General features: G+C 43.4%; 1 protein-coding gene and 1 pseudogene across 1 annotated transcript; one reads left to right on the forward strand and one right to left on the reverse strand.

The window, feature by feature from the left end:
- Window positions 1–4,160: 4,160 nt before the first annotated feature.
- Window positions 4,161–13,749, forward strand: LOC123191430 (putative disease resistance RPP13-like protein 1; annotated as a pseudogene).
- A 2,137-nt stretch (window positions 13,750–15,886) lies between these two features.
- On the reverse strand, window positions 15,887–16,772 carry LOC123184483 (uncharacterized). The gene has a single exon (XM_044596585.1). The coding sequence runs from the start codon at window positions 16,701–16,703 to the stop codon at window positions 16,182–16,184; it is 522 nt and encodes a 173-aa protein (XP_044452520.1). The 5' UTR covers window positions 16,704–16,772; the 3' UTR covers window positions 15,887–16,181.
- Between the last annotated feature and the right edge of the window lie 2,148 nt (window positions 16,773–18,920).

Below are 18,920 nucleotides of genomic sequence, written 5' to 3' on the forward strand. Positions count from 1 at the left end.
GAAATGCTGACGCGTGGATGCCTATTGGTCCCGGTTGGTGCCACCAACCGGGACCAAAGGCCCTCCTGCCTGGGCTCCGCGCACAGGCCACGTGGAGGCCCATCTGTCCCAGTTCTGGATTGAACCGGGACTAAAGGGACAGGGCATTAGTACCGACCCTTTAGTCCCGGTTCAGGAACCGGGACAAAAGGCCCTTACGAACCGGGACAATAGGCCATTTTTCTACTAGTGTGAGTGCGTCGCGTAGCTCCACAACGCAGCCTCCAACGCACCGTGCCCTGGGCAAGAGCCATCCAGGATTGTGCCGGTGTCCGAGGGCACCACCTTCGGCGTCGTCGCGGGCGCCAAGACGAACGCGGTGGCATTGAGAGTGTGCGTCGGTGACCCTGTGCGGGCCGATCAAGAAGCACATCATGGAGCACTTCCATCATAAGAAGCCCGTGCCGCCCAAGCCGGAGCCCAAGCCCCAGCCCCACCCAGATTATGGCCCCGTGCCCAAGCCCGAGCCGAAGCCGCAGCCCCACCCCGACTACCACCCCGTCCCTCCAACGCCCACCTACGACGGTGGGGACGGCGGCGGATACCACGGACACCACTAAGTCCGGTCCCACCGTCCTGCCCAGCGATGAAATCTCATCAACGGATTGGTGATCAGTGAGTGATGGACGTTGCTATTTATGATCCGTTTGCATGCGTGGGTGTATATTGTTTGGTGTTCTGCCATTCACTGCCCCGGTTTAGTATCTGCACTGCACAGTTGCAGAATAAGAGTTGTGAGGAACATAGGGATCCATGTGTATTTTGCTTTTTTTAATTTGTAATTTTGGTGCGTGTTTTGTATACAAAGTTGCTGTGTATCAACTAATTTAATCAAATCTATTTTTTGAGAGTACATCAATGACGTACCATATTTTTTATAAAAGGGAATAAAAAAATTACAAGGCGCTAGACAACAATGCGAACACCCAGCTAGACACACCACACCTACCCAAACTATGCTAGCCTACTCTCTCACAAACTGGTGTAATCTACCAACTCCGGCCTCCTTCCACTCCTTAAGCTTGTCAAATATTTGTTACACCAATTGTTGTGGCCTCCTTTGTTGTTCTAGCCTACCAAAGACTCTAGCATTCCTTTGCTTCCATAGAGACCATGCAATGAAGATGACTAAAGTGTCAAAACCTCTTCTGTCCCTAGTCAAGCTTGCACGCCTGGCCCTAAGCCACCATGCCTTGAAGGTATCACTCGTATCCGGTAGCGATATAGCGGAGCCGATGGCGGTGAAGCATGAGTACCAGACTTCCTTAGCATATAACCAAGTCCATTTGAGTCAAGAGAATTACTATAGATGTTGCCTTTTTTGGCTTGCTTTGTTCTACTGTGTGTTGCCTGCGTTTAGTTCATGTTTTGCCTAATGTTATAGGCTTGCTTTTACTTTTATGTTCCTTTTTGTTTTTAGTTCATGTAATAACTGTGTGGCGGTTTCTTTAATGGAAAAATGGTTTTGCCATTGTGTAGTTGTCTGAGACCATCATTACTTTCAGCCGGTTTTCAAATATGTGGTCTGAGACTCAAGTGGAATTCAGGCAGGTGTGCAGATGGATCTGTGATGGACAACTCGTGGCATTCATGTCAAAAAGAAAATTGCAGCTACCGGGGATCATGCATTCATACTCCCGTCCTGTTTGGACTTATTTCAACCTAAGCAGGAGGGGAACTGGATCATGGCCCGGTCCAACTCAAGTACATAAGGGGCATATTTGGCCCGAACTGTTGAAGACCAAAAGATCAATACCACTTATGCATGAGAAAATCATGACATGGATGGCGGTGACACTTTGGTCAATTTGGTATGCTCGATGGAAAGCTATCCATGAGGCCATCATTCAGAGATCGTTTCACACAATTGCTTTTGTGAATTCCTATCTCAGCGAGCTTGAGCAAGCACCAAAGATCAATGTGCAACAGGTTGCCACTCCGGTTAACGTTGATGCTTCAGAACGGTGACTGCCTCCACCACAAAACTTCATGAAAATCAATGTCGATGGAACGGTTGCACGAAAGAGACATGGGGCGCAGTTGTAGCAGTGTGTCACAACCACAATGGGTCATATTTGTGTTCTTCTGCAATGGTGTTTCAAGGGATTAATAACCCGATGATCTTGGAAACTTTCGCTAGGAGTAGGACATAAAGCTAGTTTTCAGTTTTGCAATTTCATTCACGAGCGTAGAAACTTTAATTATGAGGCTCATAATCTCTCCAAGTTCTCTTGTAACCTAAGAGTAGGTAGACATGTTTGGTTGGGCAATCCTCATGACCCAACTATTGTACCTATCAATATTGCTCTGAATCAATAAAGTTTGGCGAGATTTCTAAAAAAACTTGGGCAGGAGAGAACCTGCTAAGTCAGGTACATGGATTTACAGGGGAAAAGTTTGAACAATGCTTTAGAGAAGATAATGAGGTAGCTCATGTAATAGCTAAACATAGGTTTTCATTGGAGAAAGGTATCCAGATATGTTATAAAGGTTCACCGGAAGTACAATTACAAACCACTATAAACATAACAAAAATTACATTGAGGGCCCTTAATCACTGAACGACCACTAAAGCCACAAGAATGAGCCACCGATGTGCCATTGTCGCTGCTCCATACCGGAGACGGCCTAACTTTGTCGATGACAGCTGAAAAGTCTTCATGTATATGCCCCTAAGGACTAACGTCGGAGCTGCAGTTGTCGATTTGCCAATGGTTAGAGGGGGGGCACTGAGGAGATGCTAAAACATTTGGACCTCAATGGCGAGGAACTTGATAATGTTGTTCTTGGGCGACTAAGATAAAATAGATCAAGGAACATGCAAGGTTAGCGATCGGAAAACCCAACACAATGAATTCGTTCACTTTTGTTGCTATGTTCAAGATGCTCAAGTACGGGTCGACTATGGTGTATGAACGAAAGTATGGAGGATACCCAAACCGAAAAAAAGTGAAAACAATCAGGCAAAAGTTCCAGAACCTTCCAAGAAACCGGGCGAAAAGGTCTGAAGCTGCATAAACCCGTGCTTCTTTGTACACTCCCACTATGGCTAATGGGCCGACCCATGAGGAGATCGATGTTCGCGAGCAGTATGTTGAAAGGTTCTACGGTTAGGATCAGTTTTAGAACTTCCATGTGGTTTATCTTCTTTGTTTCCATGTGTTTTTGTGTCGGTTTTATTCTTTTTTTTGTTTTTCTTCTTCTTTTTCATTTTTTTTCATTTTTTCCCTGTTTTTGAATTTTTCTCATACATGTTGTACATATGTTGATATACGATGAACATTTCTCAAATACATGTTTAACAGTTTTTTAATGGTAGAAACAGTTTTCAAATTACGTGAATATTTTTTTACATTGTATAAATATTTTTATAAAATCTCATGAACATATTTGTACAATGACCAAACATTTTTTGAATGTCACAAACATTTTTTTGGATTTTACAATTCTTTATATTGTATTAACATTTTTTTAAATGTCATGAACATCTTTTTGATCTGCATCACAAAAACCAAAAGTTGCATGAACATTTCATTTTTTAATGGTACACATTTTTTATGTTATTTTCACATTGTTTAAATGTAACGAATATATTTTTGAACTCTATCACAAAAATTAAAAGTTGCATGAAGATTTATTTACGCTGAATGAACATTTTGAGACGGTATGGACAATTTTTGAAACAGTAAGTAGATTATTTTTAAAAAATATATGTATTTAAAATATTTCAAAAATATATAATAAGGAAAAAATAAAAAGGGAAAGAACGAACGAAACCAAACCAAACCAAACCAATGGCAGCTCAACGAGCTCACATTCTCACGGGCCAGGAACGTCAATATGGCTCCTGGCTCACAGTCTATGGGAGGGACACCTGCATTCTGCGCCACGCCACGGTCATTCCCGGCGTCACCGGCGACGATGTAGATTAACGTCCACTCGAGTCGTCGAGGCATTAGTATCCGGTCGATCTCCGTGTAGAAGAAGTGGTCCACTAGCTCGCAGCAGCGGTCGGGTGGTAGACTTGTTCCATCATTCCGACATCACATCCACCCCAGTAGTGTATCTATAGAGTAAACCCTCTTGCTCCATTCCTACTCTCCACCCTCCACCCCACCCGCCGTTGACCTCCGCTCGAGAGCTTCTGCTTCTGCTTCTCCCCATCTCCTGCCCGATCCACCCGAGACCCGACCGATGGAGGCGGCGGAGGACGCGTTCCTGGTGCCGGCGATCCTGTGGCTGATACGAGGCATCCTGGAGAGCCTAACGATGGGGGGCGAGCTGGACGCGTGGATCCGCCGGGCTGGGCTGGCCGGCGACGCCGAGGGGCTCAGGTCCGAGATCAAGAGGGTCAGCACGGCGGTCTCGGCTGCGTCGTCTGTGAGGGAAGGGAGGCCGCCGGTGGCGGCGCTGTCCGAGCCGTCCCTCGCGGCTCTCAGGGAGGCGCTCTACGACGCGGACGACGTGGTGGATGACCTCGACTACTGCAGACTGCAGCAACGCGTCATGCAACGAGGTAAATAGTTGAGCCTTTACGTATGTCGTGCGGTGTGCAGATCCAGTTGTGCTCATCTTTTTCTGGTCCTTTGGCACCTGTTAAGATTGATCTACATATTTGCATCTAAAAAAAAAGATTGATCTACATATTTCCGTCAAAAAAAGGTTTGATCTACGTATACTCAAAAAAAATATTGATCTACATGAACGGATCATTAGAGTACGATCCGTCGACAGACTACAAGTCTACTCCAACTCAAACTTTTGCAATTTCCACCACATAAAAACCATGAGGTCCATTCGCCATGCTTGAGTCAACGCGCATACAATACCAGATCTATGCCAAAATTTTCTGGTCAAGATCAGCGGGCTAAGCTAATCTCTCATGTTTAAAAAGTATACTCCCTCTGTAATAAAATATAAGTCATTTTTTGGTATATATAGTTGGGTACAAAAAACGTCCTACATTTTGTTACTGAGGCAGTTCATAAGGTTTTGTCGTCTGCTTGTCCTTGGTTCAAACTTTATGTATGCTCCCTCCACCTTCTTTCCTCTCTTGTTTCCATGTTTTCCCTCCTATCTCTGATCTTTTGGCACATATCCAGCTGCTTTACGTGATGCTATCGCCGGATTCATGCATGGAGCCGATGGTGCGTCAACAGGCGGCGATGTCGATATGTCGACGACGAGCAGCAGCAGTGGCAAGCAGAGGCGTCGACGGTTTGAGGTGTCAAAACACTTGGATCATTTCATCACAGGCGAGGTGAAGGAAACACATATGGATCAGCCTGAACATGCAAGTCACCACCAGCTGCCAAACCCTTCAAGGTACTACCACGATTAATAATGCCTTAATTTTACATTTGCCAAGAGAAACTACTTCAGTTCTTTTCAAGTCGTTTTTCTCAACGTAATAGTATATGTAACTCATTTTCCCCTAGTTTTACGATCTTTCACATTAGACGAGATTCATAATCATTTGCAAACAATAGAGAGAGAATGACTAGGTCCATATGTCAGAGAAAACAAACAAGTGTCTTTTTTTAGAATCGAAAAGGTAACAAGCATAGCATTCCCTACTCCGTGCTTATGGCGCCGATTACTTCAATAATCGCACACAACGCACACCCCCGCAATCAACAGCCGATAAAATGCGAATAGCTTCTCTTTTTTTATCTTTCTGTTTGGTTTTCAGAAGCTTCTGTTTTTGTCCTTTTTTATTTCGTTTTCCTTTTTTATTTTTCCTTTTCCTTTAAAATTTGATAAACCTTTTTATCAAATTCATGAACTTTCAAAAAACATGCATGTTTTTAAATTAATAAATATTTTTCATTTTCTTAAAAAATTAAATCATTGAACTTTTTTCGAATTAACAAACATGTTTTTAAATCAATGAAATTTTATCAAGTTTGTAAAAAAATCAAATTCACGAACATGTTTTCCCTTTCATGGCTTTTCCCAATTTCGTGAACTTTTTTTAATCCACGAACTATTCAAAATACATGTTTTTAGTTCATAATTTTTTTTTAAATCCACAAACTTTTAAAATAGTCTTGGATTTTTTAAAATCCCCTTTTTAGAATTCACGAAGTTTTTCTTTAATTTATGAATACATTGTTTTTCAAAATTTGCATTTTTTAGACAGATATGTTTTTTTTTCAAAAGTCGACCACTCAACCGTGGACCGAGAGGACGAACGAGGGAGCTATCCAGTGCAACGAATGAATGGTTGACCGCCCAACCAGCAAGCATGTTTTGGGCCGGCCCATGCAAGTGGGCACACGGGCGTTATTTTAGAAACTGACACGTCAAGCGCGGGGGCAACTAATCAAGGGGTCAGCCTCTTGGAGGGCTCAGGGGGAAATATCTGGTACTCCCATCCTCGGGTACTCCCGGTGCTCCAAGTTCAAAAACATATCTTAAATGTTTCCAAAAATTTCAGAAAAAAATGTGAATGTTCGCAAGGAATGTAACTACAAACGCTAGAAATTTCAAGTCCAAACTCGAAGTGCACATTAATTTTTGTTCCTTAATGTGCACTTCGAGTTTGGACCTGAAATTTCTAGCGTTTGTAGTTACATTCCTTGCGAACATTCACATTTTTTGATTTTTTTTGAAACATTTATGAGTGGTTTCTTTAAACTTGGAGCGCCGGGAGTACCCCAAGGATGGGAGTACATGATACTTCCCCCCTACAGAGGTCACTTTATTGTGCCTGGGAGTGCGCCAACTGATGCACCACCACATGTTGCGCGCTGGGCGCACCCTCGGGAATTTTTTTCTTTTTGCACACGCTTTTGGATTTTATTTGTTTTTTTTTTGGCTTTTGAGCTTTTGCTTGGTTTCCCTAGGTCTGGGGAGATTTTTATAGGAAAAGCAATGCTTTTCCGCGAGAAGCACGATATGTGCTCCTGCGAGAGAAGCACAGTTGTGCTTTCCCAATGCTTCCACAAGAAGCACAACTATGCTTCCAAAGAGGAAAAAAACACAAATGTGCTTCCTTGAAAAAGGGTAAAGCACAACTGTACTAAATGAAAAATCACTGCTTCCCAAAAAAGTAAAAAAATCACAATTGTGCTTTTGTTGTTTTCTTCTGGTTTTTGGTCTTTTTGTTCGGTTTTGTCTTTTTTTAATTTCTGTTTTTTCCTGATTCTTGTTTTTTTGTTTGTTCGTGGATAAAACTTCATTGAAACCTATTTACTTGGGATTTATCATCGAAAAATCTCGACCCGAGAAATTTAACGATAAAAACTATCCATGAATTGGAACCACGGTTTAAGAGATAAAACATTAAAAAACCAAATCTATGAAAAAGGAAAAAAAACTCCCGGGTTGCAACAAGTGATGCGCGTGTAGTGCACTATTTGTCACCACCATAGAAGGTGAAAGTGAGTTTTAAAAAAAGTGAAGATGACATTTGCAAAGGATATCCCTTAATTAAGGATTTTGGTCAAGCATGGGTTAGGAGCTCTGAACAAGCATTGTATTTGGACCACGCTGTGAGTGAATGTGATGAAGCGACTGGGCCTGAAACCATTCGTTCTGTCCGTTAATTTTAACTAGGCCGTAATGGGCTCCGATGCCAGTTCACCCGCTCTACCCAGAAGCCCCCGTTCCTTTTCTCTCTCAAAAAAAAATCTTTATCTCTCCCTCGTCGGGTTTCTCCGGCTCCGGCATCCTGCAGTAGCATGGGAGCCGCGAGCAGCAGCATCGGCGATGGATCTCACGGGAGCAGGCCGCTCTTGTACAGGAGAGGGGGTCGAGAAGGTATGGAGGCGGCGTTGTTGGCGCGACGATGTCCGATCCGGCGACGGCGGCATGGGGGAGTGGGGCCGTGATTCGCTGGAGAAGAAAGAGCCGACAAGGCTCCGGTCGGAGGCCGTGTCTCCGAGGGCAGGGGATCGTTGCAGATTTGGCGACGCGATGATCCTAGCCCATATCCGCGTCATTGTCACAGGCCCTGCTGGAATCTTCAGTTCAGCTCTCTTCTGTTCATCGTTCGTGCCCTCGCTTGATTTTACTATTCTCTTTTTAGGGGTGAATATGCTCAAATAGATCCTGAAACTTGTTGGTTTCAATTGCAAATGTTCTTCTGAATCACGATTTCCATTTTTTGCGAAATATTTCATTCTAGCTCTCCTCTTGTAGTTTTACTGTATGTTGTCACTGCATCTGAATTTGATAACCCACCCTGTCTTCATCTAAACAGACCAAGCTCTCGATTTCAGATTTCTCTAGGACATAGTTTAAGCCATGGATGCAGGAATGTTTATTGGGTTCCACAACAAAGCACATGGTTTTACTGTATGGTGTCACTGCATCTGAATTTTGACAAACCATCCTATCTTCATCCAAACATGCCAAGCTCTCAGTTTCAGATTTCTACATAGGACATAGCTTAAGCCATGGATGCAGTAATTTCAATCGGTTCTACTAGTACAACAAAGCACATGCATTCTCATTCTTAGACATCATCTGTGTATAACAACTCATTGTGGTTCTTATAGCCAATTCAGTACTCACCATCCACTTTTTTTTTCTTACCGCAGCATAGGAGATGCCATTGCAAATGCTACCCTTGTTGCACTTGGTGTACCATCTAGCAGAAAAAGAATGAGAACAGATCAGGATCCAGGAGACTCCTTCACACCTGACGTTCACGCTTGGAACAAGGAAGAATTTTCCAGTAGGATACAGGATATAACTCGTCAGCTGCAAGATATCCGAGGGGATGTGACAAGGGTTCTGAACATACTTGGCTCTGAATCTGGTGCAGGTCCAAGTCACTATCAAAGTACAGCCTCAGATCCACACCTAAGAACATCAAGTCTTCTGAAGGGAAGAGTGTATGGGAGAGTTGAAGAGAAAAACTACATAAAAAACTTGATGACCGACGAAGAATATGGCAGTGTAGGTGTAACAGTTCTGCCTATTGTAGGCATTGCAGGTGTCGGGAAGACAACTCTTGCTCAACTTGTATACAATGATCCAGATGTGCGAAGCCAATTTAAACACAGGATCTGGGTTCGGGTATCTAACAACTTCGATGAAATAAGAGTCTCAAGAGATATGTTAGATTTTGCCTCTCCCTCTGAAAAGCCACATGAGGGAGTATGCAGCTTCGCCAAACTCCAGGAGGTCTTGAAGAGTCACATCAGATTAAAGAGGGTTCTGCTTGTTTTAGATGATGTCTGGGATGACATGAGTGACTGCCGATGGAACCAACTATTGGCTCCTTTCAAGTCCAATAATGCAAGGGGCAATATGATTCTTGTGACAACTAGAAATATGTCTGTTGCAAAAAGAATAGGAACAACTGGACCAATTAGATTACATGCTTTGGGGAATGATGATATATGGCTGTTGTTCAAAGCATGTGCATTTGGTGATGAGAACTATGCAGGGCATAGAAGTCTAAGCATCATTGGGAAGCAAATTGCAGATAAACTAAAGGGCAACCCATTAGCGGCAGTAACCGCTGGGGCACTGTTAAGAGAAAAGCTTACCATTGATCATTGGGGTAACATTCTAAGGAATGAAGACTGGAAATTGCTAGGGCTCAATGGAGGCATTATGTCCGCTTTGAAGCTTAGCTATGATCAGCTGCCGTACCATTTACATCAGTGCTTCTCGTATTGTTCTATCTTCCCCGACAATTATCAGTTTCTTGGCGAGGAGTTGGTCCAGATATGGATTTCACAAGGTTTTGTGAAACATAGGCATTCAAATAAAATATTGGAGAAGATGGGAATGGACTATCTGGATGATTTGCTGAACCTGGGCTACTTTCACCAAGTTGGAAGACAAAACTCCTCTCAAGGCAGTCAAAATTGCTATGCTAGATTTTGTGAGGATGGTTCCGAGAACCGAGTGTGCAATTACAAATGATCTGCAATGCAATGACATTTTGCCAACTGTACGGCATCTGTCAGTAGTGACTGGTTACGCATACAACAAAAATCAGGTTGGGAACAAACATTGCAGTAACAATTTTGAAGAAAATTTGCGAAATAAAGTTACATCATTGAGAAAATTGAGAACATTGGTATTGATTGGGCAGTTCGACTCTTCCATGTTGCAATCCTTCCAAGACATACTCCGAGAGGCACATAATCTTCGTCTATTACAGATTTCTGGAACATCTGCTGATTATAATTCCCTCATGTGCAGTTTGGTAAATCCTACCCATCTTCGCTATCTAAAGCTCAAAGTCGATGAGGTGCACGAGGGTTTGCCTCAAGTTTGGAGCAAGTTTTGCCATCTTCAAGTATTAGATGTCGCCTCAAACATTGATTCTAATGTAATTTATGGCATGAGTAATGTTCCCAGCTTGCGGCACCTTGTTTCAAAAGAGGGAGTGCACTCTTCCATTGCTGGAATTGGTGAATTGATCTCACTTCAGGAGCTGCACAATTTCAGTGTTCAAGATTCTAATGGCGTCGATATTATAGAACTTCAATCCATGAATGAACTTGTACGACTTGGGATTTCTCAACTGCAAAATGTTAAAACTAGGGAAGAGGCATACCAGGCTAGACTGAAGGACAAGCACCAGTTGGAAAAGCTGCACTTGTCTTGGAATGGTACCTCGTCACATGATGAATATGATCATGGCATGAGCTCTGAAATGGAGGTGCCCTTGCTGGTAGAGGTTCTTGAGGGTCCCGAAACTTGTACCAGCGTCGAGATGGAGGAATGCTTGCCAAAACAGGTGACTGAGGGCCTTCAAACTTCTAGCAGCATAGTGATGGATTGCTTGCAAATAGACGTGCTCGAGGGTCTTGAGCCAAACAGCAACCTGAAGCATCTTCAGATATCTGGGTATAATGGGGCTCTCTCTCCATTTTGGCTTGCCAGCAATACCCCAGTTACCTCATTGCAGACGCTTCATTTAGAGAACTGTGGAGAATGGCGGATACTTCCATCTCTGGGAAGTCTTCTGTTTCTTACAAAGTTGAAATTGAGCGGCATGCAGAAAGTAGTAGAAGTATTTGTTCCTTCCTTGGAAGAATTGGTGTTAATTAAAATGACAAAGTTGGAGAGGTGCCTTTGCATTTCCAAGAGGGACTTGAACTCTAGTTTAAGGGTTCTGAAGATTAAGGGGTGCCCTGTATTGGAGGTGTTTGATCTGTTTGGGAACGGGCAGGAACTGAAAATTGAGGAGCCATGGTTGCCTGGTCTTCGTGAGCTGATTGTTCATGATTGTCCTCATTTGCTGATACCACATTGTTTACCATCTTCAAGTACCTTTAGAATTTTCAACAGGAAAGTTTCAAAATTTGCAAGAATTCAAGGTTGGTCCTCCGAAAGATTAACCATCTGTATTTTACACAAGAATTTTGAGGAATCTTCTTCCGATGACGATTTCAGTGAGTTCTGTGGTGAGCAATTGGTGTTAGATGGCAACATTATGGCACCGCATAATCTGCGGTTCTTGACTCGCTTGAAAATAGAAGGTTGCCAAGATCTATTGTCTGTTTCATTCAAAGGATTAAGGAAACTCGTGTCCTTGAAGACGCTGAAAATACGCAACTGTGGAAAACTTTTCTCTCCAGCTATTCTGCGAGAGCATGTCAATGAGGATGTGACAGCTGCAAATTGTGGTGCCCTCCCATCTCTTCAATGCCTCAGTATCAAGTCATGTGGAATAACAGGGAAGTGGCTATCTCTGATTCTGAAGCATGCTCTAGTCCCAGAGGAACTGATTTTACAGGACTGCCCTGAAATAACACGGTTGTCAATAGAACCAGAAGAAAACAATGTATCAAATGTTATCTCAGCCCCAAATGCGTCAACACTGACAAGTTCAGCTCAAGACAGGCTCTTGTGTATTCCGTTAAATCTCGTATCCTCTCTGAAGAAGATATCAATTTGTGAATGCCCTGATCTCGCATTCTGCGGGAACAATGAAGGCTTCGCTGAATTTACCTCCCTTGAAATGCTAACAATTAATTATGGATGTGACATGCTTCCATCATCTTTGGTGCATGAGGATGGAAGATGGCTCCTTCCAAAATCACTTGTAGAACTTGATGTCAACGAAGATAGTGAAGAGACGCTGGAGCCGAGCTTTGTGGGGAATGCCACCTGTCTCAAAGTGTTAGATGTATGGGGCAGCTCATCTTTGGAATATCTGAAGCTGCATCACTGCACGGCACTGGAAAAGTTGACAGTTAGAGACTGTGAATTGCTTGACGAACTTGAGGGCTTGCCGTCCCTCACAAAGTTGGAAGTAGAGTACATTTCAAGTTTGGAATCTCTGCAGCTGCATTCCTGCACGGCACTGGAAGAGTTGAATATTTTGAGCTGTGCATCACTCTCCACATTGGAGGGCTTTTCATCCCTTGGTAGCTTGAGGCATTTGAAAATACACGACTGCCTTTGCTTGCATCCATGTTTGGAGGGTTTGCCAGGGCAGGGTTACCAACCATTCCCTCGACTCGAAAGTCTTGATATCGATGACTTTTCTATTCTGACCACATCATTCTTCAAACACCAGACATCACTCCAAAGCCTCAAACTCAGAACTAGGGACGTAGGGGTGACAAGACTAACGGATGAGCAAGAGAGAGAACTTTTGCGCCTCGAGTCCCTGCAGACCCTCAAATTCGAAGCTTCCGAGTATCTCAAATACCTTCCTGCAGGGCTACACAGCCACCCCTCCCTCGAGAGGCTGGAGGTCTATAGATGTCCAAGAATCTCAAGGCTGCCAGCAATGGGCCTCCCACCTTCACTGGAAAATTTGCACATCATGTTCTGCAGCGAGGAGCTGAACGACGGATGCAGAATGCTCAGAACAAGCAACTTAAATGTCAGCATTAATTACCAAAATGTGGAATGATTAGTTGGTGTCTTGTTAAGCATGCGCCTGTACCTGCACAACGGATATCACCTACTGCTTTTGAGGTACACTTCTACCATATATCATGTTATGTACAGAAATTTACATACTCAAGTTCTATTGTTCTTTTTTTGTGAGGTATCTAAAACTGACCTTATGATTCCTTTAAAGTATGGAAACTGATATTATGCCCTTCCCTGGGCAGGTTTCCTCATGTGATCTGTTTTGTGGCCATATTGACTAAAAGCAGTCAAATCAGCTGACAGGTAATTCGATTTGTTTCATTGTTTTTTTTTGCGAACACATTTGTTTCATTGTTTGTTATTTCTTGAATCTGGTGAACTCAAAACGAAGATTAACTTTTCATCTCCTTGACTTCAGAAGTAGCCTGACAAGATAATCCCAGGATGCACTGTGCTATTCAATGCCAATTTGCAAAAGAAGAAAAAAGAAACCTAGCGCGAAGCTCCCTTGATACACCGTGCAGAAATGCTCTGCAGCTACAACGATGCACTTTGTAGGTCCAAACTCCATATGTCATGTCATAAACAGGAGATATCGAATATTATGTTTTATTTTGCGGGAAAATACCTAATGTTATGTTCTCGGATGTCTGTCTTACATCCCCTGTTTTGTGAAATGGTCCTCGGATGGTCACTAAATCAGGTGTTACATGGATATGGACCATGTCCACTTTTGAGGCAGTGGCTTGGATAACTTCTTTGTCTAGGTCAGTTTGCTTATCTGTTAGTGTTCAGGTGCATGCTGCTTCATGACATTGGACAATGTCGATTCGCCATGGAAATTTTGTAAGCTAGTTAGTGTCTAGTTGTTTGAACAGATCTACTCATCAGTTAACCTATGTGCTCTCATTTACTGATTGTTGTTCTCACTTGTTAAACCAGATGTGATAGAGCACATTATCAATGTTCGAAATTATCTGCATTTTCAACTCTCCCGGCCCATTCATTTTATTCAGATATCTTTAGTATGCAACTTATTATCCATTTATGTATTATATATTTAAAATACAAAAAGGGCTAACCAGAGGAATGATTGACATCCTAGAAATTCCTACAGAAATTGTGCTTACTGGTAATGGTAGGTGGTAGATTTGTGCTATTTAAAAAACTATTAGGATTCTCGGTGGTAATTTGTGCAACAAAGGTATTATCACTCGCTAACTGCAATTGTGGTCGCCTTTTGTAATTTTCTCAACATCGAGATGCCCTGTTTTTATGCATTTTGATTTTTGGAGTATCGCTCTGACACTTATTTTGGAACGGAGGGAGTATTTGATATGATTTATCCTTTTTGTGGTACTAAAACATAATACTGTGGATTGACTTTTCTATATAGCTAAGTGTGCTTGGTGGCTGAACTGGTGCGAAGACCTGTTATTGTAAGTTCCTTTAATGAGATCTGCATGATGTTCCATTGATGGGTTGTGTCTTTACCATTTTTTAGGGGAAGAGGGCAACATAACTCACTCAATCTTGAGAATATTTTTCCTAGCCCTGGTAATCTGCTCCTTCAATTTCTGGAGTGATAACAGCCTTTATACCATGACGCTTTATCTCCCTGAAGACAATGAACATTGCCTGTCGAATATGCAACCGTACACAATGCATGTTCCAGTTTTCCTTGTGCACACCACTTCAGAAAATGTAGACTACCACCACACTGGTACCGTGGTACGAGGACAGCATTGTCCTAGACTTGGAGAATACATTTGTTTATTTGTTTTACTTGCTCCGTTCCAGAATAAGCGTCGTGGTTTTAGTTCAAATCAAGGTTTTGGTTACCGGTCGAAATTTCGAGATTTACCATGGTTACCGCGTATTTCCGTGCCCCTCGGTAAATCCACGTACCAAGCAAAAAATACCAGTTATTTGAATTTTTTGAATTTAAACACTCAATTTATAGTAAAGTACATAGAATCTAATTAATACCATGAGAGTTGGTTTTGGCTTGTTGGTCGGAACCTAGTTCCTGTTTTGAGAGGTCTTTGGTTCAAATGTTCGTTCATTAACTTATTTGAATTCAAAATTCAACTATAAAATTCGTTCGGAATATTCTCGGTATTTTCCGGTATTTCTCGGTAACCGTGGTAACCGCGTTTTCCAGTCCCCCTCGGTAAAAATGCCTCATTCGGTAACCAAAACCTTGGTTCAAATAAGTACCTTTTTGGAGGGTAATTTAGATAGACGCCGATATGCCACCGCGTTGCTTGCAGCCCATTAAATATTGGATTTACATTTCGACCTTGCCAACATATTAGTCTCATAGCCCGATCCCTCCCTTTTTACCTTTTTGAAAGGAAGAGACAGTATAACGCACTCAGGTGCTATGTCTGAAGTTAAGAATGCTATGTCTGCAGTTAAGAATTAAGACTGGAGGAATAGCATGCATTTTTGTGTAATTTTGATGTTCATCACCCACTCCTGCAATTATCCGTGGTCTTAGCTGACAGGGTACCATTGCAACAAACGTTCCGAGTTCCGACCAGACATTTAGAGGTATCCAAGGGCAAGCCATGGACTTGATCGAGCATCCCTAGACGGAAGCACAGCGCCAGCTGAGGGTGTAGAAACTTGGTAGTAATGGCTTTGTGTTCCCCCGTTGTAGTCTTAAACACTTGTTTGTCATGTTCACGACTCGCAGGCCGCGTTTGGAAGCCCTGTAAAGTACGTATTACCTCTGTCTCGGTGAATAAGTCATTTGCGTAGTTCTAGGTCATCGATTTGAGGAATTAAATATGTGTTATATGTCATGAAAAGTATATCACTAGATTTCTACACGGATGTAGTTTCTAAATTATATATTTTTGTCACATATAATACATATTTAGATAGTTAAATCGTCAATCTAAAACTACGTGAATGACTTAATCACCGAGACAGAGGTAGTACCATATTACATCTCTGAACTCTTTGGTCTATCTATAAGATTCAACCCTAAACTCTAAACCGGCTAAGTTTCAACCCTGAACCATCAAAACCGGCTGTGTTACTTGATTTACGATAACTTCTTGTTTCCCATAGAAAAATCACACTGATATTACAAACATTGGTAAAAAGGATACACTGTGAAACACACAGATCCGTCTGTCCTTCTCATAACCGTGTTATTCTGAACTCTGCTGAGTTCTGCAGACACTGAAATCATAAATAGCAAGAGTGATAGCACGAAATCATGGAGATTTCAATGCTGGGCGGGAGGGTGGTAGATCGGAGTCGAGACACTGGCTAGGGGTGCCCACCTCCGTAGGCGGGCGTGGGAGGGGCGTGGTGGCATAGTCTGTTTACGGCAGGGCCTTGGTCTCAGGCTTGTGCGGGTTGTGCTTCTTCTTGTGGTGGCCGCCGCCGCGGGGCTTCTTTTGCGTGGTCGAGGGGCAGAAGGCCGACGCGCACTCCGGGGACGCCACCGACTGCGTGGCGGTGGTCTTGGCGCCGGCGACGACGCCGAAGGTGGTGGCGCCCTCGGACAGCGGCACGATCTTGGACGGCTCCTGGCCGGGGCACGGCGCGTTGGAGGCGGCGCTGTGGAGCTGCGCGACGCAGTCGGCGCCTTGGAGGTCGGCGGCCAGGGGCACGCTGAAGGCGCCGGTGCGGTCGAGGCCGCCCACCGCCTTGCTCTCGTACTCGCCGTGGGCGTTCCTGCACTTGATCGCCACCCGGAGACGCTTGAACGTTTCCTCGGCCTTCATGTCCTTCCTGGTGCAGCCGGCGCACTTGGCCAGGCCGACCACCACGGACGCGGCCCCGACGTTGGCGACAGTGACCACCAGCAGGAGGCCGAGGACGAGAGCTCTTGGAGCTGCCATGCCTGAATCTCTCTCTGCACTGAGCTGCCGACGTGAAGTAGCAGCTCGATGGATGGATGGATGGATGGATGGAAGAGGCGACGCATGGCTTATATAGGCCTCCGCTCCGCATTGGTCGGCACGGCTCGATGGATGATGTGGTTGAATGCTCCAATGGTGGTGGTGGCCGGCGCAGTGAAGCGGGACAAGGAGAGACCGGCTAATGTGGCGCGCCGAATTTGCAGATGGCGAATTAAACTCGGTCGGTTGATCGCACGATCCACTTCTTGCATGCGCATCGACCGTCGATTTGATCGTCCACGTCATCACTCAGTTACTCGGTTGGTGATCGACTTGGCCAGTGGTCGATCTTGCAATGAACCGAGTCGACCTGGCAACCCTGTCTGAAGAATGAACCGGGTCGGCATACTGGCGTTTATCTAAATTCCTCCCCGAAAAAGGGACGCAAATTTTTGGGACATAGTGGCACGCGATGCCGTAATCTCGCGCGTCCACATGCACATCGTGATTCCTACTTAATATGGCCCATTGTGCAATACGGGGTGGCTAATTCGCACGCTAGCGTAAATACGCAACATTACTTCGCACACGTGGGCGGGTCCTCCTTTAATTTTCGTATGAATAGTCTCCTTTAATTTTCGTATGAATATTGGCTCGTCTGGTAGCGATGTCCCTTGCATGTTGGGTTGAGTCATAACTGCTCTGGACGTGAGGCAGCCACCGTAAGTACCACCCTTGCTCGTGGTGTGCACTGTAGCCCATTTTCGATTTGCGTCCTGTGGAGAGCAGAAGAACAGGGGAAATGACTTCGGTAGAAACAGAGATACACAGGTTAGCATATGGACACTGGACTTGATCCTGCGTTTTACTTGGGTATACACACAAACGTGCTAACGTATATCCAACCTGTTCGTCCCCTTGCATTGCAGACGTTTCTTATGGCAATTGTTATTAGGTGGCCAAGTATATGTATTAATGTGTCACCCATCAATTGGCAGATGCATCAATGGAATAATGCTAGTACAAGAAGCTTTATTCATAGCATCTGTTTCATGCAAACTGGATGGTTTAGTGTATGGTAATACTCATATGCTAATTAGCCCAAGATATTACATGGCTAATAACTGGCACACTGATTAAACACACTTGTATGATGGTTAGTCCTGATTTACCGATTAACATATTACTAATACATCGACTAAGCACACGAATTTAGCTGCAACCATGACAAACTTTCTCCCATATATTCAGGTAATTAAATGCATCTCGTAGATATTTTCATATTGTAAGTTCAATTACAAATGTGTCGAGTTGGTTTTGATATCTCTAATTTGTTCAAAAATGGGAACCGTAATTTTTGGTTAACATGTATGCTTGTGAAGCTTAAATCAAAACCGAAGCCGTCAAAGAACAAATCGTTCTCTCATATTGGTGATGTCTCAAATATCCTATAAGTTATGTAAAAGTATTTTAACCATTTTTGTAGAATTTTGCCTGATCTTTTAATTGACATTCTGATTTTGTATCAACGTTGCATTTAAAAATCAGATTCTATTTTTTGTGTTTCAAGTTAACTATGAAGAATGGAGTTAAGTGATTTTTCAGTCAAAAATTGATGCATATAAGAGTTTTAAATCAGCAATCCAAAACAAGTGACGAAACTAAAATACCACATTTTCAAAATTGAAAAATGCTGGACGGAGAGAGCTAGTGTGATTATGGACAGGGTGCATTCTTTCAATGTAGTTAACGCTTCAAACCACATGCTCCGCGGCCATCTTCTAATGAAGGAGTAGCATGGATCATTGTAGTTATTGTGGTGCAGCTGGCCATTTGGACTGACATGTTAATCAACGCACGCCTTCAATGCGCGAGTTTGCCTTCTGGACCATCTCCTGGCAAGGTCAGAAGTAATACAAGAATTGTACTAATTATATACGGTGGATGAAATTTATTATACAGGCTCGATGTATTAGAGCTGCACGAATCGTGCGGAAAAGGTCGGTCTTGATAACGACCTCGCGTGGCTGTGTGTCCACTCATGATTTATTGCCAAAAAAACTACTAGTAAAATAAATGAATATTCTCTTAGGTGTAGGAAACTGTCGAACTATCATATTCTTGTGGTCACCACTTCAGCAAATGCCTGAGAAAAATGATCTGAAGTTCCGAGCACGATATGAAGCCCAATAACCTGGATTTGTGCCACCCGAAAGA

Source organism: Triticum aestivum, chromosome 2A, assembly GCF_018294505.1.
Source record: "Triticum aestivum cultivar Chinese Spring chromosome 2A, IWGSC CS RefSeq v2.1, whole genome shotgun sequence".
NCBI lineage: Eukaryota > Viridiplantae > Streptophyta > Magnoliopsida > Poales > Poaceae > Triticum > Triticum aestivum.

Excerpts from the sequence above, each read along its gene's own strand:
- LOC123184483 (XM_044596585.1), bottom strand. The coding sequence starts at position 16,703 with ATGGCAGCTCCAAGAGCTCTCGTCCTCGGCCTCCTGCTGGTGGTCACT.